General features: G+C 32.1%; 1 protein-coding gene across 2 annotated transcripts; it reads right to left on the reverse strand.

The window, feature by feature from the left end:
* Positions 1 to 225: 225 nt before the first annotated feature.
* Positions 226 to 13,209, reverse strand: Cpr62Bb (Cuticular protein 62Bb). 2 transcript variants are annotated; one of them, XM_017614630.1, is made up of 6 exons: positions 13,148 to 13,209; positions 12,837 to 13,026; positions 11,360 to 11,456; positions 11,037 to 11,240; positions 10,352 to 10,528; positions 878 to 945 (listed from the first exon to the last, which is right to left on the reverse strand). In XM_017614630.1, the coding sequence occupies exons 2-5, from the start codon at positions 12,924 to 12,926 to the stop codon at positions 10,392 to 10,394; spliced, it is 528 nt and encodes a 175-aa protein (XP_017470119.1). In that variant the 5' UTR covers positions 12,927 to 13,026; positions 13,148 to 13,209; the 3' UTR covers positions 878 to 945; positions 10,352 to 10,391. The 2 variants fall into 2 exon arrangements, with proteins under 2 accessions (XP_017470118.1, XP_017470119.1); XM_017614629.1 differs by lacking the exon at positions 10,352 to 10,528 and having other exon boundaries at positions 226 to 945.
* Positions 13,210 to 22,218: the final 9,009 nt, after the last annotated feature.

Consider the following 22,218-nt stretch of genomic DNA (forward strand, 5'->3'; position numbering starts at 1 on the left):
ATATAAATTATATATTACAGCCACATTTTGTTTTCGATTTCATACGCGGTATTGCATTTCGCGGTTATTATTGTTTTTGTTGGTACAAATGTTACGGTTACCATGTTTCAATTTTGTACATTTTACATATTACATATTGCGTATACGCGGTGATGTGCTAAGTATATTTAGGTATTTCCAGGATCCAGCGGAAAATTTCAATAATATCGTGTTAAAACTCATTAATTTTTGAGTATTTATTTTATGTTTTATTTGTTACAAATAAAAAATTACAAAAATGCTACAACGTAAATCATCTTCTTCGCTTACATACATACGTTCATATAAATAGTTTTTTTTTTTTTTTACAAGAATGGTGGACAACATTTTAAATCGAATGCAGTGTGTATTATTTGTTAATTAACTTGCAACTAAGTAAATATTTGAATCGATAATTATCATATGCACATAAAAATTTGCAACAATATTGGATACTTAAAGCTTGCTCACAATTTATATTGTACAACAACCAATAAAACAAATTACATTAAAAGCAATACAGACTTATAAGCTAATTTGATGGATAGTAGCGTTTTATAGTAGTTTCAGTTAAAAAATATGTGTGTATTAAAAGCATTGGCGATTAAGTGGAAGACAGGCAGTTTAGAAAACGGAAGGAGGACATGAAGAGTCTATGATGGTTAGCGTAAACTTAACGCCATCCCTTTAATGATGCTGGGAGAGTTGTACTCTGCTCTAAAATGCTGGCTGCGTGCATTTCGTTCTTTCAGTAGTGGCCACCATAATGACCTCCATGGTGTCCACCGTAGTGTCCTTCGTAGTGGCCATTATAACCGGCGCCGCCACCATAGTGACCACTGTATTGCGGCACATATTCATACTGAGCACCGTGACCGTAATCATCGTAATCGTAATGGATGGGTGCAGGGACGTATGGTTTGGGAACTGAAAGTAAAAAAAAGAAGTTAAATTTTTTGTAGTAAGTTTGAGAAAATGTTTGATGTTTGCTACACTCGTAGTTTGGATATGTATGTATACATCATGATTCAATAACTAAAGGTTTGCTCACTAGTGACATTCGAGTTTTGAAACTCCCTTAACTCCCTGACAAAAGCTTAGCACACACACACACGAACCCACACAGTGCCTTGCTAAGGGAGCCGAATTTGTTAAGAGGGAGAGAGCCTTCTGAGCAGGCCTTTTATTTTTGAATCATGTGTGTACATGTGTTTTATTTATATATATCCTATAAAACTTCGGACTTATTTTATAGTGGAAAAAGTTGTAACCCGTTATGAGCTCAAAGAAAGAGTCAGAACAGAGCATATTTTCCTTCACAGTAGGGCATTCCAATACGAGTCCAAGTTAGTAGTCATATTAGAGTCTGAAATATGACGCTTTTCTGAGTCTTAAAAAAATATTCTTTATAATTCTGATTATTGATAAACTTCTTTGTGAACTTTGTTACTTTTGTTCAACTCTGAATTTATGACACCAAAAGAGTCCGAAATGAGTCAGTTTGTTTGACTTGTCTCTTAATCATATTTATAACGAAAGAAATACTCATTTTAGACTCATAAATTCTAAACACTCAGAAAATGTTTAAAGGGTATGTACATACAAAAGTAATTGTATATACGAATTCTTGGATGTACATAATTACTAAGTTCAAGAAATTTGTTTACCAACTTCAAACTTTTTGCTGTTTGATGTACAAATAGATATGCTATTGAAATGCGCAAATGTCAATATTATTTGGTTACTTCAAGTTTTACATACATACATTTCTATGCACACAAATACTTTGCGCGAATTTGTCCCACTTTTTTTTAGCTCAGTTCAGTTACACTCGATTTGGCCTATTATTAGTTGAAATTTATTTGCCTATTTTTTTCAATTGCATGTATTTTTTGCTGCCGTAAATGTGCATTACTTTACAAATTTATGGATGGTTCGTTTGTCAATTGCTTACATTGCGCAGTCAAAATATCAGTTGCTTCACAAAAACAACAATAATATGTTCGTTAAAACTAAAGCAATGTCATCAATATTAAAATAAACTCGAAGATAAACAACTTACATGGTAGCTTTCAGTTGCCGTAAACAGTTAGTGTGGTAAGAAGCATTTTATTGGTTGTTTTGCTTTTAATATTTTTCTTGTACGTTTGCAGAGAAAGAGGAAAGTTTTTTTTAACCAAATTTGACCATAATGGAGATTTTTTTTAGCGTCACTCACTTTTTGGCTTTAGTTAAGTACAGAATAATAGCCGTATATGTAAGTAGGATGCTCCTGATAACGTGTCGTTTTGAAATTAAGCCTTTCCAAAACCATTTAATTAATATCCGTATTGTAGTAGTTCATTTAATTTAATTGCATTTAATTATTTATCAGGTGGCAACATAGAGGATGTCGATGTCAATCTATAAGCAACCTTATTTATATACATATGTTTGTATATGGTTCAATCGAATTTAACTGTTCAAGCCGGCGGCAACCTTCTTTAAAACATTTTGGAAAGTGATCTTTCTTTGATCTATTTTACCTAATCGATAAAGGGAATTTAAGTTTTAAAACAGTGTGGTTAGAAATCCTTTAAAATCATTTCAATATTTTACAGAGAAATATTTTTGGCCCATGAAATTGCAGTCGCTATTGCATATGTATGTATATATGTACATTAGGGTGGCCCAACATCGCGCACGAACAGCTCAGTGGGTTGTTTAGTGCTTTTGTGCATTCTATTTGATGTTTTTCTGTAGGCTTGTGATACAAAATTTTGAAAAAATAGGGTTGCCAGATATTTGGAAATTTAAAATTATTTAAAGGTCAATAAAATATTTAAGTTTCTTCATCAAAACTAAAAGCGTTCGAAGATAACTAAAAACATTTTTGAACGGAGTTGCCACCTTTCAAAAAAAAAATAGAACAATTTGTATTAAAAATGTAAGCCTATTTGATACCACAGCATGGGTATCACACGAAAGGAGTATGTACACACACGCTTTGGACTAACATGTTTTTAAATAGGGTTGCCACCCATCTGTTAACTAAGATGAGGTAATTATGAAAGTTAAGTGAGATGCTGCAATATGCATTTTGCACATGCGATAGTTTGGCATGGTGCTAACTCTATCCAGAAATATGTTGGGGTCAAAGCTTTATTTTAATAAGTTTTGTTTGAAACTTATAATTTACTTAACCGCATGTGATTTAAAATTTTTTTATTATAGATAAATGGCAACACTATCCAAAAATATATGTGAATTGGAGTATATATTTTCAAAAACCTTTGCTAGGAGAGGATAAACCTTCCATTTTATACCCTTAATGTGGCATTAAGTTAGCTTAAATTTTTAATAACCGTTGTTTTATTTTTTGGAAAGGTGACAACCCCGTATACATATTTTTTTTAAATCTCTTCAACCGCTTTTAGTATTGATGAAGAAACTTAATTATTTTATTGAGCCTTTAAATAAATTTAAATTGTTAAGTGCATATCTGGCAACCCTATTTTTCAACATTTTTTACCACATACCCACAGAAATAATCGAGCAGAAAAATAAAATAAGCACATCTATTGAAATTTTCTTGAGTGATGTGGTTATGAAAGCATAAAATAACAAATTGTTGTACATAACAGATATGATCATCGTTTATTAAAACACACTTAGTAGATCTTTTAAGATAAATACGTATCATAGTGTTATTTCATGAAGTCTTTTGAAGGGTAATAGTCTTATTCGATCAAAGTATATTTATTTTTAACAATTTTATAGCAATTCTACGAAAAAATGTTTTTTTCCTATTTTTTTTGGGCCACCCCGATGTACATACATATACTATGCATATACATTTAATACATTATTACCAAAAAAATAATTTAGCAGCTTTTATATATTTTGGTGTGTATTAAGAATTTTTACAAAGCGGCGTTTCAGTGCAGTATGTATTTTATAATACAACAAATCGAAAGACTTAAGCGACGAACTTTTCAATACAAATATGTAACTGCATCTGTTCGGCTAATACGTAAGCAAATATTCAACGCCAACATTATACGATTTAGTGAATGAGACTATTCATACAGTCATACCTACTTGTTGCTATGCATGTGCAAGCTTATTTACAACAATAATAAAAAATGTACTATAATTATATGCCTTCATGATGTGTTGGCCTACATAAGAGTACATAAGCATATGCATGCAAAATATAAAAATTCCCATGCTACCGGGTGTAAAACCATAAAATGGACCCAACATTTCGTAGCGTATGGGGGAGTAAGTTTCAAAGATTGTTAAATGTAGCAACAAATGACAACAATACTACAATCATGTTGAGCAAAAGTTACACAGCACCAACAACAAATACAATAGCAAAAATGGAAATATGCCCTCATTTTGAATACAACACACTTGCTACAAAGAAAAGCAGCCATGTGTGCGGCAACAGGGCAACTTGAGATGAAATGTGGAAAACAATACTCCCATTTTTTAATCTGGGATTTCATGAATGACATCGCTGGCGTCACAATTGATTTATTTTGTGAATTTATTCCCCTCTCCATACTGAATAGTTACTGTAGTTGCGATTTGGCGTTTCTTAATTAAATATATGTATGAATGTATGTAGGTGTAAAGTAAGTGTTTAGTGCCTTTTTATTTGATGGTAATGACAGGGCAATATTATGAAAATGGTATGCAAATTTTGTTGTAAGGATACAGCGAGCAATAGGGCGATAATAATTTTGTGATTTTTTTACGTTATTGCGTGTTATATAAAATATGGCATCATTTGGTGTTACAAGTTTGAGACAACTGATACTATAATAACCTATGACTCCACTTTTTATTGGGATGTATAAGATACTTTCCATTTCAAGACAACCGGTCAGGCGCGGGCACGATTTTTAATTTTGATGAAATTGTAGTTTATTGTTATTGGTCCACATAATGACACCCGTATTTTTATTTTGCTCGAAAAAAATTGTTGGCCGACTTTAAGCTATTTTGTTTTTTAGATAAAAATCGATATCTGGGCAATTTTTTTCCAAATGCCCACAAATTTGTTAAAAATAATGGACTTCAACTATTTATATAAAATTTATTTTATTCCAAGAAAATAATAATAACAAATAATTATCACTCGTGTGAAAATTATTGACTACATGGTAGTAAGAATAGATATTACCACAAAAATATATTTTTTCTAAAAAAAAATCATATCTCCGGAAAAAAGTACCTACTAGGGATTCAGCTCGATTGTAGCTCAAAATGCATATTTTCTTGTGAAAAGAAATGAAAGAAAAGAAAATTAGGTTTTGCAAAATTTAATTTCGAAAAATTAAAAAAAGTTATCATGAACAGGTCTTGGTATCACTTTTTGGAAGCAATTAATAAAATATACGCACAATTTTCCATGGCTTAAAAAATAAATAAAAATACTTCTAAAGTGTAAAACCATTCTAATCATCACTTCAATGCAAAACGACGCAACTGGTACTAGTATGCGTGGAGCCGTATTAAGATTTATAAAATTTTAATTTTAATACTCTGCGGCACGCAAATTAACTGCTAAATCTTCTAAAATGTGAATAAATGGACGAAGTTGTCGACAAAAAAGCGTCAGTTATTTTTTTTACTAAAAATCTCTATACCAGCTTACTAAATTACGTACGCATTTCACTGCGAAATAGTTTACAGAAGATGGGTTTTAGTTGTTTTAATAGCCGGACTGGAACTCTTAGTGAATAATTCGATTTTGGTGTAAATTATTTCATACATATCGCACACGATCCTTAAAAGTAACAATTTGGCATTTTTGAAATTATGAACTAAAAATGTGCACAGAACCTTTCAGCAAATTGTTCAACAAATGTAATTGTTGTTGTAATTTATTGAAAAATCCTAAAGTAAAGTCCCATATGATTAGAATGTGCTGAGAAATAGTTTTTCGCATTTTCTGCCGACGGGTAATTTCGAGTTGTCCCTCTTATGAAGACGGTGTGCGATATGTAAATAAATACACTCCCTGTCATATTTAGTTACAAACGCTCCATATATTGACAAGTTTAACAATTTATCTTCGTTTTATTTTATTTTGGCTAATTTTTATAAAAATCTAGTTCATTCTTTAACAAATACCGAATAAACCTAAGTCCCAAACTATGTGCAACATTTGAAAAAAATTCAACAAACTTTCGTAAAAACTTCGAGCTTTTTAATTAGATTTCTTAGAAAGATTTTGAGAATGCAGTTTTGTAGCCCATTAAATTTTATTGCAATGAAGTGCAAATTTGAAGTACCTAGGATTTAGCGTTGATTATTGGAAATTTCTTTTGTTGACTTTTGTTGACAGTATGAGTCATTTTCTTCTACACGCAAAATTCTACTCCATAAATCGGAACTCAAAAATGGATATCGCCATTTAAAAGATCGTATTTAGTTTATTATAATTGCATTTTTAACGCAACTTGACACACTTTTCAAATATGAGATTTATTTATACGGTCTACGATATGTACATATTAAAGTTTTTGTTCTTCTAAAAGACTCCAGATATTTTTTAAGCGAATAAAAAAATTTGATTTTTGAATAATCTTCAGCGGTGCAACCTCTAAATATATTCAGCAGAAAATTTCCTGATACATATGTATGTATTTGTTGGGAAGAAAATAACCGCCAATTAGTGCTCTATTTTATTCATTTGTAAACAAGTGAAATAGTTCTTTATATTTCGATAATTTTTACCTTTAAGTGATTCTTTTGAAGTTTCCTAAGGAACTCTTAGCAAGTTTTTCGAGAAATGTCCGCGGGTTTGGAAATATTAAAATCTAAATTTACAAAACCATTTTGATTATTATTCCAAAATTTATACTCAGTGCTGTCTCACTTAATAGCAAGGTGAAGTGATTTAAAATTGTGATTACAATTTTATTCAGAAGAAAACCAATAGAAAAAAATAGATATGAAAAACCAAATTTAAAGTTAAATATCTCAGCATACCCATACCACATGACTACAAATATCTTTACACATATCGTAAGTATTATGTAAATTTTAAAGCCAAAGAATAAATGTGCCAGATGTCTTTTATTGTTCTGCCATTTGGTATATGGGTTGTGTGAAAAGATTTTGTTTGTGTACAAAAAAAAAATACATATATTCGTTTTTCATAGCTTTGCAGCAACTTAGGTTGCCACAATTTTTTAGCTTAGTACTCATGTTTTTTTATTTTGTAGTTACGCGTCCATTATTTAGTACCTTTGCGAATTGCTACTTGTTGCTAATTATAGATGGTTTCTGTTTTATTTTTATGCTAATATGGGAACTGAAAAGCTACGAGTTAATGGAAACAAAAAGATTATGTAGCATGAAGTAATAAGGGTATATGGCTGATACGTAGATAAGTAAGTATGTTTGTACATATGTATGTATGCACAACTGACTGCTAAGTCAATGGACAGGGTAGTAGACGATTAGCGCAGTGTGTGGTAATTTGCTAACTGGCGGCTTCAGTATGCACTTTTTAGTTTTCTAACTCTACCGACGATGCACCCGGCAATATCTAAATATCTAAGAATATTTTCATGAATGAAATCACTTTGCAAAGAAAAAAAGAAAATATAATTTTCTTCAGCGGATTAAAAGAGGCAGTAAAATCGGTATTGAATGAATAACTTAAATTGAATTTTAATAAAAATTTGAAGCAAGTTGGCTGAAAAATTAGCGAAGAGCGAATACATTGAGGCGTATGAATATGACTACATTAGCGATTACATTAACTATTCATACGGACTAATACATTAGTTTGGGTAGAGCGACTTTAAATAATTTGCTTTGACTTGCAATTCAGAGTTATTTGTCTTTTCCAAAGTATATTATTGAAATTTGTTCGCTGTCAAACAAATGTTTGGTTAATGTAGTTTCTTACACGCTAAAATCCTTATGTCCTGAAACGTTTTTACGATTTAAGGAATCTAGAGTATTTCCCCTAGGGAGTATATAAAAGTGCTTTAATATTAGAGGGACCAATTGTTTTAAGCCGCCTTCGCATGGTAGATGACTTTTCATAAGAAGCTTCTTCATGGCAAAGGTTTCAAACCCTCTCTTTCGCAAACAAAATTTAATAATTAACTCTCACTCTTTTTGTTCAATTTAAGCGTCGAACTTAAAATTTCTCACTCCATTCAAGAAGAAAACCAGCTAAGATACTAATTTACGACATTAAATAAAAGTTATTTTTAGATTTAGAAATATGAAAGAAAGAAATTTCATAACATTTTTTCGAATTTTCTAACTTTAGTATATAATCCGCATTATTTAAAAAAAATTTTTTTGTAATTTTTTGCTTTGCGAATAATAAAAGCAAAGTTTGCGTGTTATTTCGTGAATAGAAAAAACCTGTTACTTTTCGTGATTTTTCTGGTTTTTCTCGAGGCAGATTTCCAGATTTTCTCGTGACTTTTTTCGGTCCTTTCGGAATTTTTGTTGACTTGTTTTTCCAGAATTTCAAACCGTTTAGGATATTTGTTGACTTATTTTTGGACCTTTCCGAAATTCTTCGGGACAGTTCGGAATTTTTTGAAAACTTTTAATTTTGATGATGTATACAACCAAATTGTGATTGAAAACTCAGTGCGGCTCTCTTTTATAAAACGATAATATCAAAAAATATAAACAAACGATTCAAAATGCAAAAAAATTTTATTTTAATTTGACGTTATAGTATATGTCTTATGAAAGCACTGTTAAATTTAAATTTATGTTTATCTTATGTAACTTTGCATTTTATGAATGTTTAAAAAATGTCGAGCTCTCACCCCGAGAATAACTTAAGCGACATTTTTTCAAAACTATCTTTTGATGTGAGAAATGCATCTAGATGGTGTAAAATTTTGTTCGTTTAAAAACAAAATGTCGCCCATTTTATTTTCGCGGTAAAGCCTCGCTATCAAACTAAAATTTGCAGAAGACCTCCTCTGCGATGGATCAGGTTGAGAAACGATTGGCGTGCTTTATTGAACTTGATTGAATTTTCTTTCTATCCATTTACAGCGCCAATCAAGAAGAAGTAGAACCATCAATATTGGAGAAAAATCTGTTAAAATCGAAGTTCTTTCTAGAGGCAAAAAAAATATTATTAGTCGGCTGAGATCTGCGGTGACCAAAAAGAACTATAGGCATTTTTTTGCGAAGATATAAAATATTTTCCTAGTTTAGATATTAAAAAAGTTTGTAAGAAAAATGAGAATTAAAAAAAAATATTAAAAAAAAAACTTATATGTGCCTCATCAATTTGGCAAAGTCGGGATCCCATGCGAATTTATTGATTTGAAGTCAATTTTGAAACTTCACTGGCCAGGAGAAAAAAATTATTTGCTTTCAGATTCTTGCAAGTTATAAATATATGTACATATTTGCATTAACAACAAAATCAGTAGTATATTTTTTAAATTGATGGCCATTCTCTGGCAGTTAACTTTTACCTTGCTCCGAAAACAAATAGCTGCTATATGTGAGTTAACTTTCCGCTGTGAAAAAGGCCTCACTGCATTCTATTTCTTTTGAAAATATTGGTGTAAGTATTTAAGAAAAAAGTAAATTTAAATTGTTTTATTTTTAAAAGGTTCAAAGCAAAAAACATCATCGAAAAATAAAAATCGGCCGTGGAAAGACTCAGATGAAATCAGTTGTAGGTAATAAAAAAAACGTTGCCTTTTTATCAAGGAAACAAAATAAATTGATTTTTTTAAGGCTAAGGCAGAACTCGGTTTCTCGTTGTTCTCTTGCGTGAGTCAGAATACTGAACGACAGTAAAATTAATTATTGCGCACATCCGGTGTCTAGTTCAATTAGAACAGTCAATGAAGCAAATGCAAAGGTACCAATAATTGAATTGAAATGTATGTGTATGTGTCTGTATGTACGCTTGTTTTTATGAATGCAATTCGCTTAGAACAATGCACTTCAAAAAGCAATATAGAATATTGTGATGCTAAACCGCAGACATAAATATCATGCCATAATCTGGACTAAATCTTTGCATATTGCACCTGACTGGCTGACTAATTATTGTAATTGCTTTAGTAAGTAGTATTCTATGCAATTACTTATGAATGCAGTGTGGGAAAGTGTGTGAGTAATGCAAAAATCTGTCTCATTATGTAAGATGTCGGAGGTAAAAGTATGCATCTACTTAATTAGATTTTACATTTTACAATGGACGTATGTATGTACACAGATGCTGCTGTATTTATGCCTAAACATTGGATTGTCTATACTATACTTGTATGTATGAATGTATGTAAGTCTATGTACGAGTATGTATATTGTATTTTATGTGATTTACTTTGTTGTAGGTGTCTCAGTGCATTTGTACTCATCCCAAATTAGCAATAATAATTATGAGCATCGCAATCATCATCATAGTCTGCATAACCATCGTCTGGGCGAAATCTGAGCACTTGATTATTGTTGATGTGGGCGTGGCGGCGCAATAACTTCACCATGCGATATGTGTCAATGCCTGTGCAGGGAAAATTATGAGAGCGATGATGTTGTTGTTGTTATAATGCTATGTTATTGTTGTCATTGTTATTATGATATACAATACATAAGTCTTGCAGACAACAGAACGCAACCACAACTCTAAGATGCGAATTTGTTTGAGAAGAGTAAGTGCAAGAGAGGTAGAAGAAAGCCAACGTATTGTGACTTGATTTGAAATTTTGTATACAATACTGGAGAATTAGAGGTACATATGTACATAAGTGGATACATATTCAGTGAATAGATAAAATGCATTGCTACATATAAGGAAATGCGAAAGAGCAATTAATTTAAATGCAATAGGGAGAGTGTCAAATTCGCGGTTGCCAATGGTTCAGAAAGTCAACAAGGAAAAATATACAGGGGCCATATAGAGGAGCCATATCTATTTTTGGGATGCAAAAAATGTTAAATAGGTATTGCTTTGCAAAAAGTTCCATGTGGATTTTAAACAAATATATATGTATGTAAGTATGTGCACTTACCGTACGGCGCTGGTGCGGGTCCTATGGGCGCTGGCGCTACATGTTTCACCACTGCAGCCGGTTCGTAATGTGGTGCGGGAACGAGCGCTTGCGCATGTACTGTGGGCCCAGATTTAGTTACCACTGCGTTGAAACCATTTATCGCATCGGCAGTGTAGTCCACAGTGCGAATAGAGCCATCAGGTTCGACGAGCGAATATTGACCTATCGAAAAAGAGGATTTTGAACAAAAAAGTGTTTAAAATTTAAACAACTATTCACAAAAAAAACATGTTGAAAAATAGTATGGGAGAATCGTGATATTTAAATGCTAACGTTCATACCTTTGACAACGTCGCCATCGCGTGTTTCATGTTGTGACTTCACGTCGCCAGTTGTGTGATCGGCTACACCATAGTTGAAGGCGTATTTGGGATGGTTCTATCAAGAAGAAGAAGAATTTTGCGTTATGAAATATTTACTCTTATACCTTTGGCTATTCAAAAATTTTGATAATAACACAATTTTTGCTTCGTTATTTTAAAACCAAAACATCTTAGTTCGGCCTAAGATTAAACAAAAATAAAAAAAAATTTATTCAACTTGTATACTAAGGTGCTTCCTTAAACTAAAAAAACTCATGGATTTTGAACGAATTAGCTGCGCATTTTTTCCGTTTCTAACCCAAAATATTTAACAATAACCAAAAAAGTTATACAACTTTTATTTATACTGAGTATGTTTTGCTAAAGGAGGAAAAAAGTAGATAACGGTATTGTTCAATAAATTAAAAAAAATTATAAGTACAAAAAAAATAAATTTTAAAATTTCTATTATCAGAAAATATAAAAATATTTTATGCCCATCTTCAATACTTAAATAGATTCTATTTACAAATTTACTGAATAAATTTTAATTTGCTTGTTGAATTGGCTTCCGAGTTTTTTATTAGTGTCAAAAATATATTTTCATATACAGTACCGAACAAAAGTATTGGCACAGTGAACTTTTCGCAATATATACAAAGTTTTTTATTCTAATTTATTTTCGATATTTTTTTATAAAAAGATAGTTCATTTTACACCAAAAAACATAAAAATCAAATCTCTAAACTTTGTGCAAAATTCAGAAAAATTCAATAAATTTGCACACTGATATGTAACTTTCTACTCAGATCTTTTAGAAAAATCCTAAGTATTCAGTTTTATAGTCCATTCAATTTTAATATGACAAAGTGCAAGTTTGAAGGCGCTAGAAAATCGCGTTGATTTTTGGTAAATTTTTTCACGCAAGTTCTTCCATATAAATTATATTCGACAATTATTTTTTATATGGAGAAAATAAGCAACACCTTCCACTAAAAAAAATTGCCAAAATTCAACGCGATTTTCTAGCAACTTTAAAATTACATTTTGTCATATTTTTCTAAAAGATCTGAATAGAAAGTTAAAATTCAGTGTGCAATTTTATTGAATTTTTCTGAGTTTTGCACAAAGTTTAGAGATTTTATTTTTCTGATTTTTGGTGTAAAATGAACTATATTTTTATAAAAAATTATCGAAAATAAATCAGAATAAAAAACTTTGTATATATTGCGAAAAATTCACTATGCCAACACTTTTGTTCGTCACTGTACATTTAAATTTTGATTTATTATAACACGAAGGAATTTAATTTCTTAACCTTAGTTGGATATATAAATTAAATTAAGGCATATATTATTTATTATTATATATATATTTTTTTAATTTCATGTCCATGTCATGTACGCTATGCCACTGCGTATACGTAACAGTATTTCATAAATTTAGGCACACTCACATAATAATCCAGTGCATATCCTGGTCGGGCTAGTGCTGAGCTTGCGCATAACACAATCGTTAACACAATTATACACTTCAGGCTTGCCATCTCGATTATAATTCGTATTTTTTTTTTTTTAATGCAGGTTCACACCAAAATTGCACTTTTATGTTGTAAGGATAGCCTTTTGTGAACTTTTTAAGAGCTTCTAAAAATAAAAGAAACGTTTTGTTTTAATAAAATTTGCATTTACACAGTATGTAAATATCTATGTACATATCTATAATTTATATGAATTATTTTTGTTTAAATTTAGAAAATATTCGCACTTTTAGTATTTCGACGGCACCACTGATTTGCACACTGCTAAGTTGCCCGGAATACTGTGCCGATTCTAAGATCAAGTTTCCATTAAATACGCCAAACAAACGCACGACGGCAAAGAAAATGCGCCAAGTCGCAGCAGAAAGCTGTCGGCCACAGCATAGCGCCGCCGACAACGAAGTGTTGTGCACAGCCGCAAGCTACAGTTTTGGCGCTGCTCTCGGCGACGATTGCTGACTTTGACGTCGCGTCAATTTCTTATGGGCAACTTACGCGTGCGTTCTATTGTGTACTGTGCCGGTATTGCCGCTGGCTGAGGTAGTAGTACCAAGCGGCTTGCTTAGCTTACGCACCGCTGGCGGTGACCGTTTGTCAAGCGCTCAAGCGTGGCCATACGCTCTCAGTTTGGACGCAATTCTGCAGGCGCTCAACATCACCATTAGCATATGGTATTATTCACCTCGGTGGTATGGTGAATTATGCGGAGACTGTTTTTCTTGCAGTTTAGCTTCTGCGCTGGCTGCTTTTGCAATTTTGACATTGTTGTTGTGGCAACATTTATTGCGATACGCTAGCGGAAAGGAGTAAGGGAAGCGGTGGACATATGAGATCTATAAGACGTTGCTACATTGTTTATGAGCATGGTGATATTTCATCGCTGCCACTGCGTCGCTGCTGGCGCCGGCGCTGCTCTACATATATGCACTATATGCAACATTTTTAATGGCTTTATTTGTATGACAACATCGGCTGGGTCATCGCGCACATGTTCCTTAAGCCTGCTTGAGCGCGAACTTAAAGCTGAGGTTACTTATAAAATACACAGAAGCACAAACATATGTACAAAAGTAAGTATGTAAATACCTTAGTTATTTCGGTTGACATTGGAAAAGGTGGCACCATTTCATCGCCAGCGGTTGGTAATTGATTAATGTTAATTAAGCATTTGGGAGCAGATTTTTGTTTGGTATTGATGAGCAGAGAACTTCCCACAAAAGTTGAACAGAGACATCATTTATTTGGACATACGTACATATGTATGTACGTATTTATTTACATATGTAAATAATCTATTCAAATGTGGAAGATGGGGGATGACTTTGCAGGTCGTAAGCAACTGAATTTGTATTCTGATTTTGAAAGGGACAATAACTATTTTACACATTTGCTGAAAGAGGGTTACAATAAAAAATAAAACAAAAATTTAGTTAAGTATGAAGAAATAACCACCACCTGTTGCGTAAAAATGGCTTTACCGATTACCAGTAGCTCACTAGAACAAAATATTTATTAATTTTCACTATTTGCAGCTGTTTTTCTCGGGCTTTTGATTTTTTTTTTGGGCTTATGACACTTTTGCAGCAAATATGCGATATCCCGGATACCACAAACTCTAAATGTGAAGAACAATTGGTCTTAATAAGGAACTTATCGTCACTAGACACGGATAAAGACGCGCTAGTATTTTGATGGCGACAAAAGAACGCGTGAAAAAAATTTGACGTAAAAAGACGCGTACAAAAACTTCGGCGAAGAAAGAGGTGTCCAAGGCCTCTTTGGGGAATTTACATATAGTTACACATGCAAACAGAGTCGACCGTGAAAATAAATTCACGCGTCTTTCTCCGTCGTCAATTATTTTTAGAGCCTTTCTTCACTGAAGTTTTTTTATGCATCTTTTTTCGCGGTCAACTTTTGAACTCGCGTCTTTATTCGTGTCTATTGGCGATATATTCCAAAAGAGTTTTATATGACTCTGCATGTAGACAGATGGTTATTGTTTTCTCGTCCATTTCATGATGAGTGCAGGTCCTCCACTAATTTATGCTTTTAGATCTCAATATGTTTTCTTCATTCAGAGCTTCAGTTAGTTAATAGCTTTTTGTTGAGCAATTGGTCAACAAAAAGCAAATTTATATAGTTCTATAAAATTGAATTTTTTGAGAAATAGTGCATTTTCTTCCGATGTCGGATTTGTCTTTATTAAGATAATTAATGCTCTTCAGTGATGCGGGTTCGATCCCTGCTGATGGCTAGAAAAAGAAATCTGCTGAGGAGATGTGGTAATCTTCGATATCGCAGCTGTAGTTTCTACGGCTTGGACTTTGTTGCCTTTTCCAGTCTTCATCAAAAGAAAAAAAATCGTGGAGCAAAGCTCAATAACACTATTAAAAAAAAACTTTGTGTTTAATTTTCCTCTGTTGAAAGCGGAAATAATCTATGCAACGCTCTTCACATAGACTATTTTAATATACAAATTGATTTTATAAGCGCCTTTGCCAGATTGTTTTCATTGTGATTTTTTATATTAAATGTCACATTTTAAAAATTTTTTTATGATTTTAAGTGTTTAAATGAGGTTTTTTTCTCAAAAATACGATTTAATAAAGTAAAAAGAATTTCGCAGACGTGTAAATTTTGGCTGGGTAGCAGTCCCGATTTTACTGAAACATTCGTTGCGTTCATAAAATTAGGCAAAACATTTAGATTATTATTTACTTGGCCACTTCATTTCATAAAAGTTTTAAAAGTTTTATAATCTCATGTTGTGCACTACTATAAGTTCCTTATAAAACTTCCAACAAACAATTTATAAACTAATAAAAGAGCCACATTTTGCACTATAAAGCCCTTCCGGGTCCCTTTTGGTATTATAAGGGTTTTATTGACTGTTTAATAGAGCAAAATTGTTTAGCTTGCTTTTTAGTTTTGCTTGAGTAAACCACTATAAAACCCACATAAAACTTTGTGTGTCAAAAATCATCTATAGCATGCCCAAATATAATAGTACCTTTTTAGTGTTTTGTTAGTACCTTACTGTTGTTTGTGATGGAAGGCATTTTTAGAAAAATTACGATTTTTAGCTCTGTTTAATGCGAATAACTCTGGATATGCCATCTTGGTGGTTAATTACTTTTAATTAAGTTTGAGTGGAAATATTGATAACGCTTCTCATTTTAAGAATGAAGCTAATTTTAAAGTCTTTAAAGAAATTGTTATTTTTTGTTATATATACATATTGTATGTATTTAATATGTATATGCATATGTACATTAGAGTGATCGAATTTTTTTTTTCCAAAATTCATAAACGCTACTTCGAATCATTGTTATTTGCAATAAAAAAGGAAACGTATTTTTTATTTTGAAAAAAAAAGTTGTGTTAGAGGTCGCGCTGGTCGGTTTAAAGAACAATGAACATGTTAGAATGCTGCAGTATTATTGGAAAGCAGTTTCTCAATTACATAACTGTTTCGGGCAGTTAGAATATGCCTAACTAGTCCCCAAAATATGCTTTCGAAAAGAGGCTACTAAAATTAAAACGTTGATACTAAACGATTTACGCATTGTTATCTGTTGGTAATTAAGAATCTGTAGTTAGTTTTTCAAAATTCAAAATGGAGGATCCAAAATGGCGAATAATTTTTATTATTATTTTTTTTAATTATTGCATTTGTTCGAAACTCGGAACCTGGGAATTTTTGGGGTCGCTGATTAAGAATCCGATGAAAGTTTTTAAAATTCAAAATGACGGATGAATTTTGAAAATCTGACATCAAATTCGCAATCACCAACCCCAGAAGCCCACTGGTAATGAGCTTCAACCCTTGATAATGCTTAAAAACGTTCAGTATCAAAGTTTTAATTTTAGTAATTTTTTAGGAATTTGATCGCCATATTGGATCCGCAATTTTGAGTAAAAAAATTATAATTTGACTTGAAATTTTTTTTTTATATAACAGTTATTGACGAATTTTATTTATAAAAGTCACCAATTAAGATCAGACACCGACTTTTATCTTTTAGGTCATGCGTATAAAAGTCATTATTATTTTTCGTAGTTAAGAAGGTGTTGGAGAGCAATAGTTTACTACGACTTATACAAACGACCTTTATAAGTATGATTATAAAAATAAATCTCACTGACTCATTTATATTGATGACTTTTATAAGTAAATATCTTCAATAACTGCTATCTAAGACACACAGCTATTATCAGATTGTTTAGATAAAAATATAAAATAATTGTTATTTTGGATTTGTGAATTAAAAATCAGAAAAAATGTTAATAATTAAATAAAAAAAAAAAAAAATTTTATTTCTTTTATTTTTTTTTTTAAGTTGTAACTTATACGGTCCCTGATCTTACATATGTATACTTTCTTTCATCATTTAAGGGTATTTATCAGTTCACAAATTTTAAGCCATTTGTTTACTTCCAGTGATTCTCGCTTCCTCACACTTCAGAGAAAAAATGTACGCTCTCCTTCCCCGCCAATTGACCTTGAAAGCATTTCAGCAATACAGAAACCAAGTAGCGACAGTCAATGAAAAACTAGCCTTCTGACATGTGGTTACACTGGGCCAGTAGTTTATCAAACCCCAAGGGGTCATCAGTTTCCAACCACTCTGGAAGACCAACTGTGGGACGTGTTCACTCACAACAATAACAACAAGGTCAAGGTCGACGCGTAAACGAAAATTCCATTTTTTAATTAAGTTTCATGCTCTTTGTAAGGGAACAAAAGACTTAAGCAGCGAACTTCACTTGCGTTCGCTATAGCATGTGCTCGTAAAAGTGTTTATATGTATGTGCCTATGCCCGCTCTAGTTACTTTAATTCCTGAACGCGTATCTAATAAGATTAATGAAATGTCGAAGTTTACTTTCTAATTAACTGCTAATCAATTCGATTATGATGCAATGTAAACAATGACCCAATTCAATTACTTGTACTGTGAGTTACTCGTACTTCTAATCTAATTGAGCGTTAAAATTGCATGATTAATTTGAATTCTGACAGACTTGCAGCGACTTAATGGAAAGTGGAAATGTAAAGTAATTTACTAGCCTTTGTATGAGTGCATGTTTGTTTGCAAGCGATAAACATGTTAGTAAATAATTCATCTCATTTAGCAATAAACTGCCACAAAAATAGAAAGCAATACATTTTTTAAATTTATTTAAAATATCATACGAGACGCTATTAACGAGCATCAATTTAGTTCTAGTTTGTAAGTAGTAATAAGTTTTGCGGTTATATTTAATTTAAATTGCACTCTTAACTTTGGTTTCAGTAGAAGATATTTATATCTTCAGTCATACACGTATGTGCTTATGTGTACGTAAACGTTTGTATGTGCATTAGGTGGAATTCTTGTGGCTTTGCTTGCCAAGTTCGTTTTTAATTTAATATAGGGTTTACATATTATAGGTCTTCGCGGGCGCTCCTGTGCGGTTGATGATTTGCCTCCCACGGTGAGGGTTCAAGGTTTTAGTATCATGATACACCATTTGCGATAGTTTCTATGCCACCGATTGGTGGTGTGGCCTGGTGTGGTGTTGTTGTCAATGTCACCAGTAGTTCTCAATTATCCAAACTAACTAGATATTGGAAATAGTGTGAAGAACGTTGTAGCAAACATACCTTTTGTGTTGTGTAACAGAGTGGCGGAGTAGAAAATTAAGCTACAGCAGAAATTGTGCAGCCTTATATACATACTAAAAATAGGTATAGCTTTAATTATGAAATCAGTGAAGCCAAATTAGTTGGACGTATTTTGGATACCAAATAAAGCAGAAACAAATTTGTGAAGAATTCACACTTAGTGGGGTTTACCGATCTTAACTGCATAGGGAAAATCTCGAGCTTGTAGTAATGATGGTCTTTGGAATGAGAATACACCATCCGCTGAACCAGACCGACATTATAGACATACCGTTCGTCATCTCTCACCCCTTGAATCCCATTATCGTTGTTCGTAACAATTTAAAGGAGTCGTGATAGATATAGTCAAATATTTACGACAATGCTCCGAATGCAAAAGGAAATCTATTATGCCGTGGCTATGCGTTTGTCCATACGTAAATCTGTCCGCCAGTGTTCACGATAACTCGAGTAAAAATTGAGATATCTTAACGAGACTAGATACGTGTACTTTTTTCGGGCGTAGGATGGATGGTATCGAAAATAGGAAAAATCGGACATTAACCACGCGCACCTCCCATATAACGGTAGTTTGCAGAAATACGAAAACTGAGATATTTTAGTAACTACGGCAGCTTGTTCACTCAAAATAAATGTTTACAATGATCTTTAAGCCGAAAATAACTAAGAATATTATACATTTTTGAACAATGGGCGCAGCCCCGCACATTTATGATTACATGTGTATATCTCGGTAGCCGCTACACCAATATCACCCAAACTTGTGACAGTTGTGGGTCCTGGCAAAATATATTAAATAAACGGCTAAGCAAATTTAAAAATCGGACAATAATAACGCTTTAATCCTATACAATGGTAATTTAGAGAAATACAAAATCTTCAATAATTCCCATCGGTAATTCGTACTGCTTTTGGCGGGACAGTTCCAATTTGAATGAAATTGTCCCGCTGAATATTTTTTAAATGTCGGAAAGTATAAGTGTCCGGAGTTTTTATATATTTGTACCGATTAAACCCCGATTTTCAGTATTTTCTTTATTAAGATAATATGAGTCTGCCTGTACTCTGAACCAAAAACAATTTCCCCTTTATCTTTGATTATGTTTTATTCCGACTGTCGCTACATTGCGGTCTATCACTCTTGTCCGATTTTTTTTAAGGTTGTTACAATTAAGTTTTAATTAAATTTAAGTTATAAAAAATAATATTAATCTCGGTTCTAACAAATACGATATATTTAAGTCAAAATTTCAAACGTTGTCCAAAGTTAGCTAAGTTAGACAAAGTTTCATCAAAATGTTGAAAAAGCCCAATACAAGAATGGAAGTAAAGGTTAGTACGTACATAGATAAAGAAAAGACAAAAGTAAAAATAAAAAAAAACAAAGATGCGTAAGGATAAAGGCAAAAATGAAGATCAAAGTAAATATTAACACTTTACTTATATTAGGGCAAAGGTTAAGGGGAATATAAAGAAAAAGATGAGGAAGAGGATACCGATAAATGTGTAGATGAAGATAGAGGAGCAAAGATTAAAATAAAGGTAAATATAGAGAAAAGGATATGGATAGAGACATAGAGATTCAATCTAAAAACTATTTGGGATTTTAGAGATTTTCGCGATTCTCGGAATTCATCGATATGATAATCGATATTTTTATCGGTTTTGTTATCGATATTTTCATCGATTTTGCTATCGAAATTTTGATCGATTTTGCCTTCTATACCTTCGGAACTCACCGATATAATAATCGACATTTTTATCGATTTTGTTACAATATTTTTGACAATTTTGTTATCAATATTTTTTATCATATTGTTATTGGTTTGGCTATCGATATTTTATATCGAATTTGTTATCGATGTTTTTGATCGATTTTGTTATCGATATTGTTATCGACATTTTCTATAGATTTCTTATTCGATTTTGTTATCGGTTATCTATCGATTTTGTCATCCATAGTTTTATCGATTTTCTAACCGATTTTGCTACCGATAGATTTCGCTATCGAAGTTTTTTTCGAATTAGTCATCGATTTTGTTATCGATATTTTTATCGGTTTTGTTACCGATATTTTGTTGGATGTTACTATCGATTTTGTTATCTATAGAGTATAAAGATAAATAATGAGGATAAAGGCAAACAGAATAACTTTAATGTGTGTAATTAGAACGAACAGGGGCAAAGGTAGGGATCTAGAAAGAAGAGAAAAGATATAACTTTAAGCAAAATCTGAGATGTACTATGTAGATATCTGTGTTCATAGACTGGCTTTAGTATAAGGCGGGATTCGCAGCATACGATTGCGAACGACTCACTGGCGCCAAGCCGTTGAATTACTTTCAGCGAATAAACGTGCAAAAAATAGTTCCAATACTAGTAAGTCAATATTCTTATTAAGTCTCATCAAAAAATTCCTTGTCTTTTAAAGGATAAAGGGAATGCCGCATTATACTAAAGTCAGCTTCTCGACATAAGCTACTATACCATACGAACACAGATATTTAACGAGATAGATATTTCACGTAAGTTTCACTTCTCCAGTGTGGCCCAGGCGCGCTTACTTTTTTTCTAGTTAGTAAGCTGTATTTTTGTAAAAAAATTAAAAAAAAAATTTTAAACAAAGAAAAGTAGCCAAAATTTGCCAAATTTATATTCTCGCCACCGTATATATTGTGTTATAAATTCTTGCGTTCATTTTTCATGTTTTCTCTTTGATTTGTTCTGTATTAAAAGATGTTTTTTTTTTTATTCTAAAAACAAAATTGTATGTTCGGATTCGATGCTTTAGAAATGTCCGGATTTTTGTCCACAGAAATCTATTTAGTTACCGTAATTATAAACCCACGCAAAATTACTCTAGCTGTAATGATTGTAATAATTTATAGATAATCAATTTTATTTGGCAAAGGATAAAGTAGTAAAAACCAATAACTTTGCTTGAAATACCACTTTACATATTTTTACAAGCTTTGAATCTAATTTGAACCATCGCAGTTAGCTGGATGTGCAATTTATTCCTATATACTTACATATTTCCAATTTAAGGTAGCTAACAATGAGCAACACAAAAAAAGTCTATAAATAGAAGCGGACTTCGACACATTTAGATTTGCGGCCATAAAAACGCTGCAACTTAACAAATAATTATTATTGCGCGATATTCGCACGAAGTGCATGACTTGTAGAGCATTTACATTTGAAATCTATTGTAAACATTTTGAAAAAGAGTCCACTTATTTGCAGATTTTTCATTGTCAAATGCAAGTTGGAAATTTTTATTGATGAACAATTCAACTATGACACTCGGCAATGGGACGAGTAAATTGGCTGAACAATTTAAGTTTTGCAATTTGGCAGCTATCAAAATTTGTAATTGGAGTAACGTGGAAAGAGATGCGTGAATTGTAGTTTTATTATTTTCGAATCGCTTGCTAAATAAAAATTAGCTTTGTCAATTTGAGAAATGAATGATTGCGATTGGACCATTGGTAATTTGTGGGTTGAAATCAAAAATGTCTCAATCTCAATTTGTAAAATGTAATCACTGTTAGGCAATTACCTTAAGGTCAATGTATTTTAGCGAAAAAATAAAAGTGTGAAGACCGTGGGTGATTATGCTGCACGC

This window comes from Rhagoletis zephyria, unplaced genomic scaffold (assembly GCF_001687245.7).
Source record: "Rhagoletis zephyria isolate East Lansing unplaced genomic scaffold, Rhagoletis_zephyria_1.1 Rzeph_scaffold_00871, whole genome shotgun sequence".
NCBI classification, from domain to species: Eukaryota; Metazoa; Arthropoda; class Insecta; order Diptera; family Tephritidae; genus Rhagoletis; species Rhagoletis zephyria.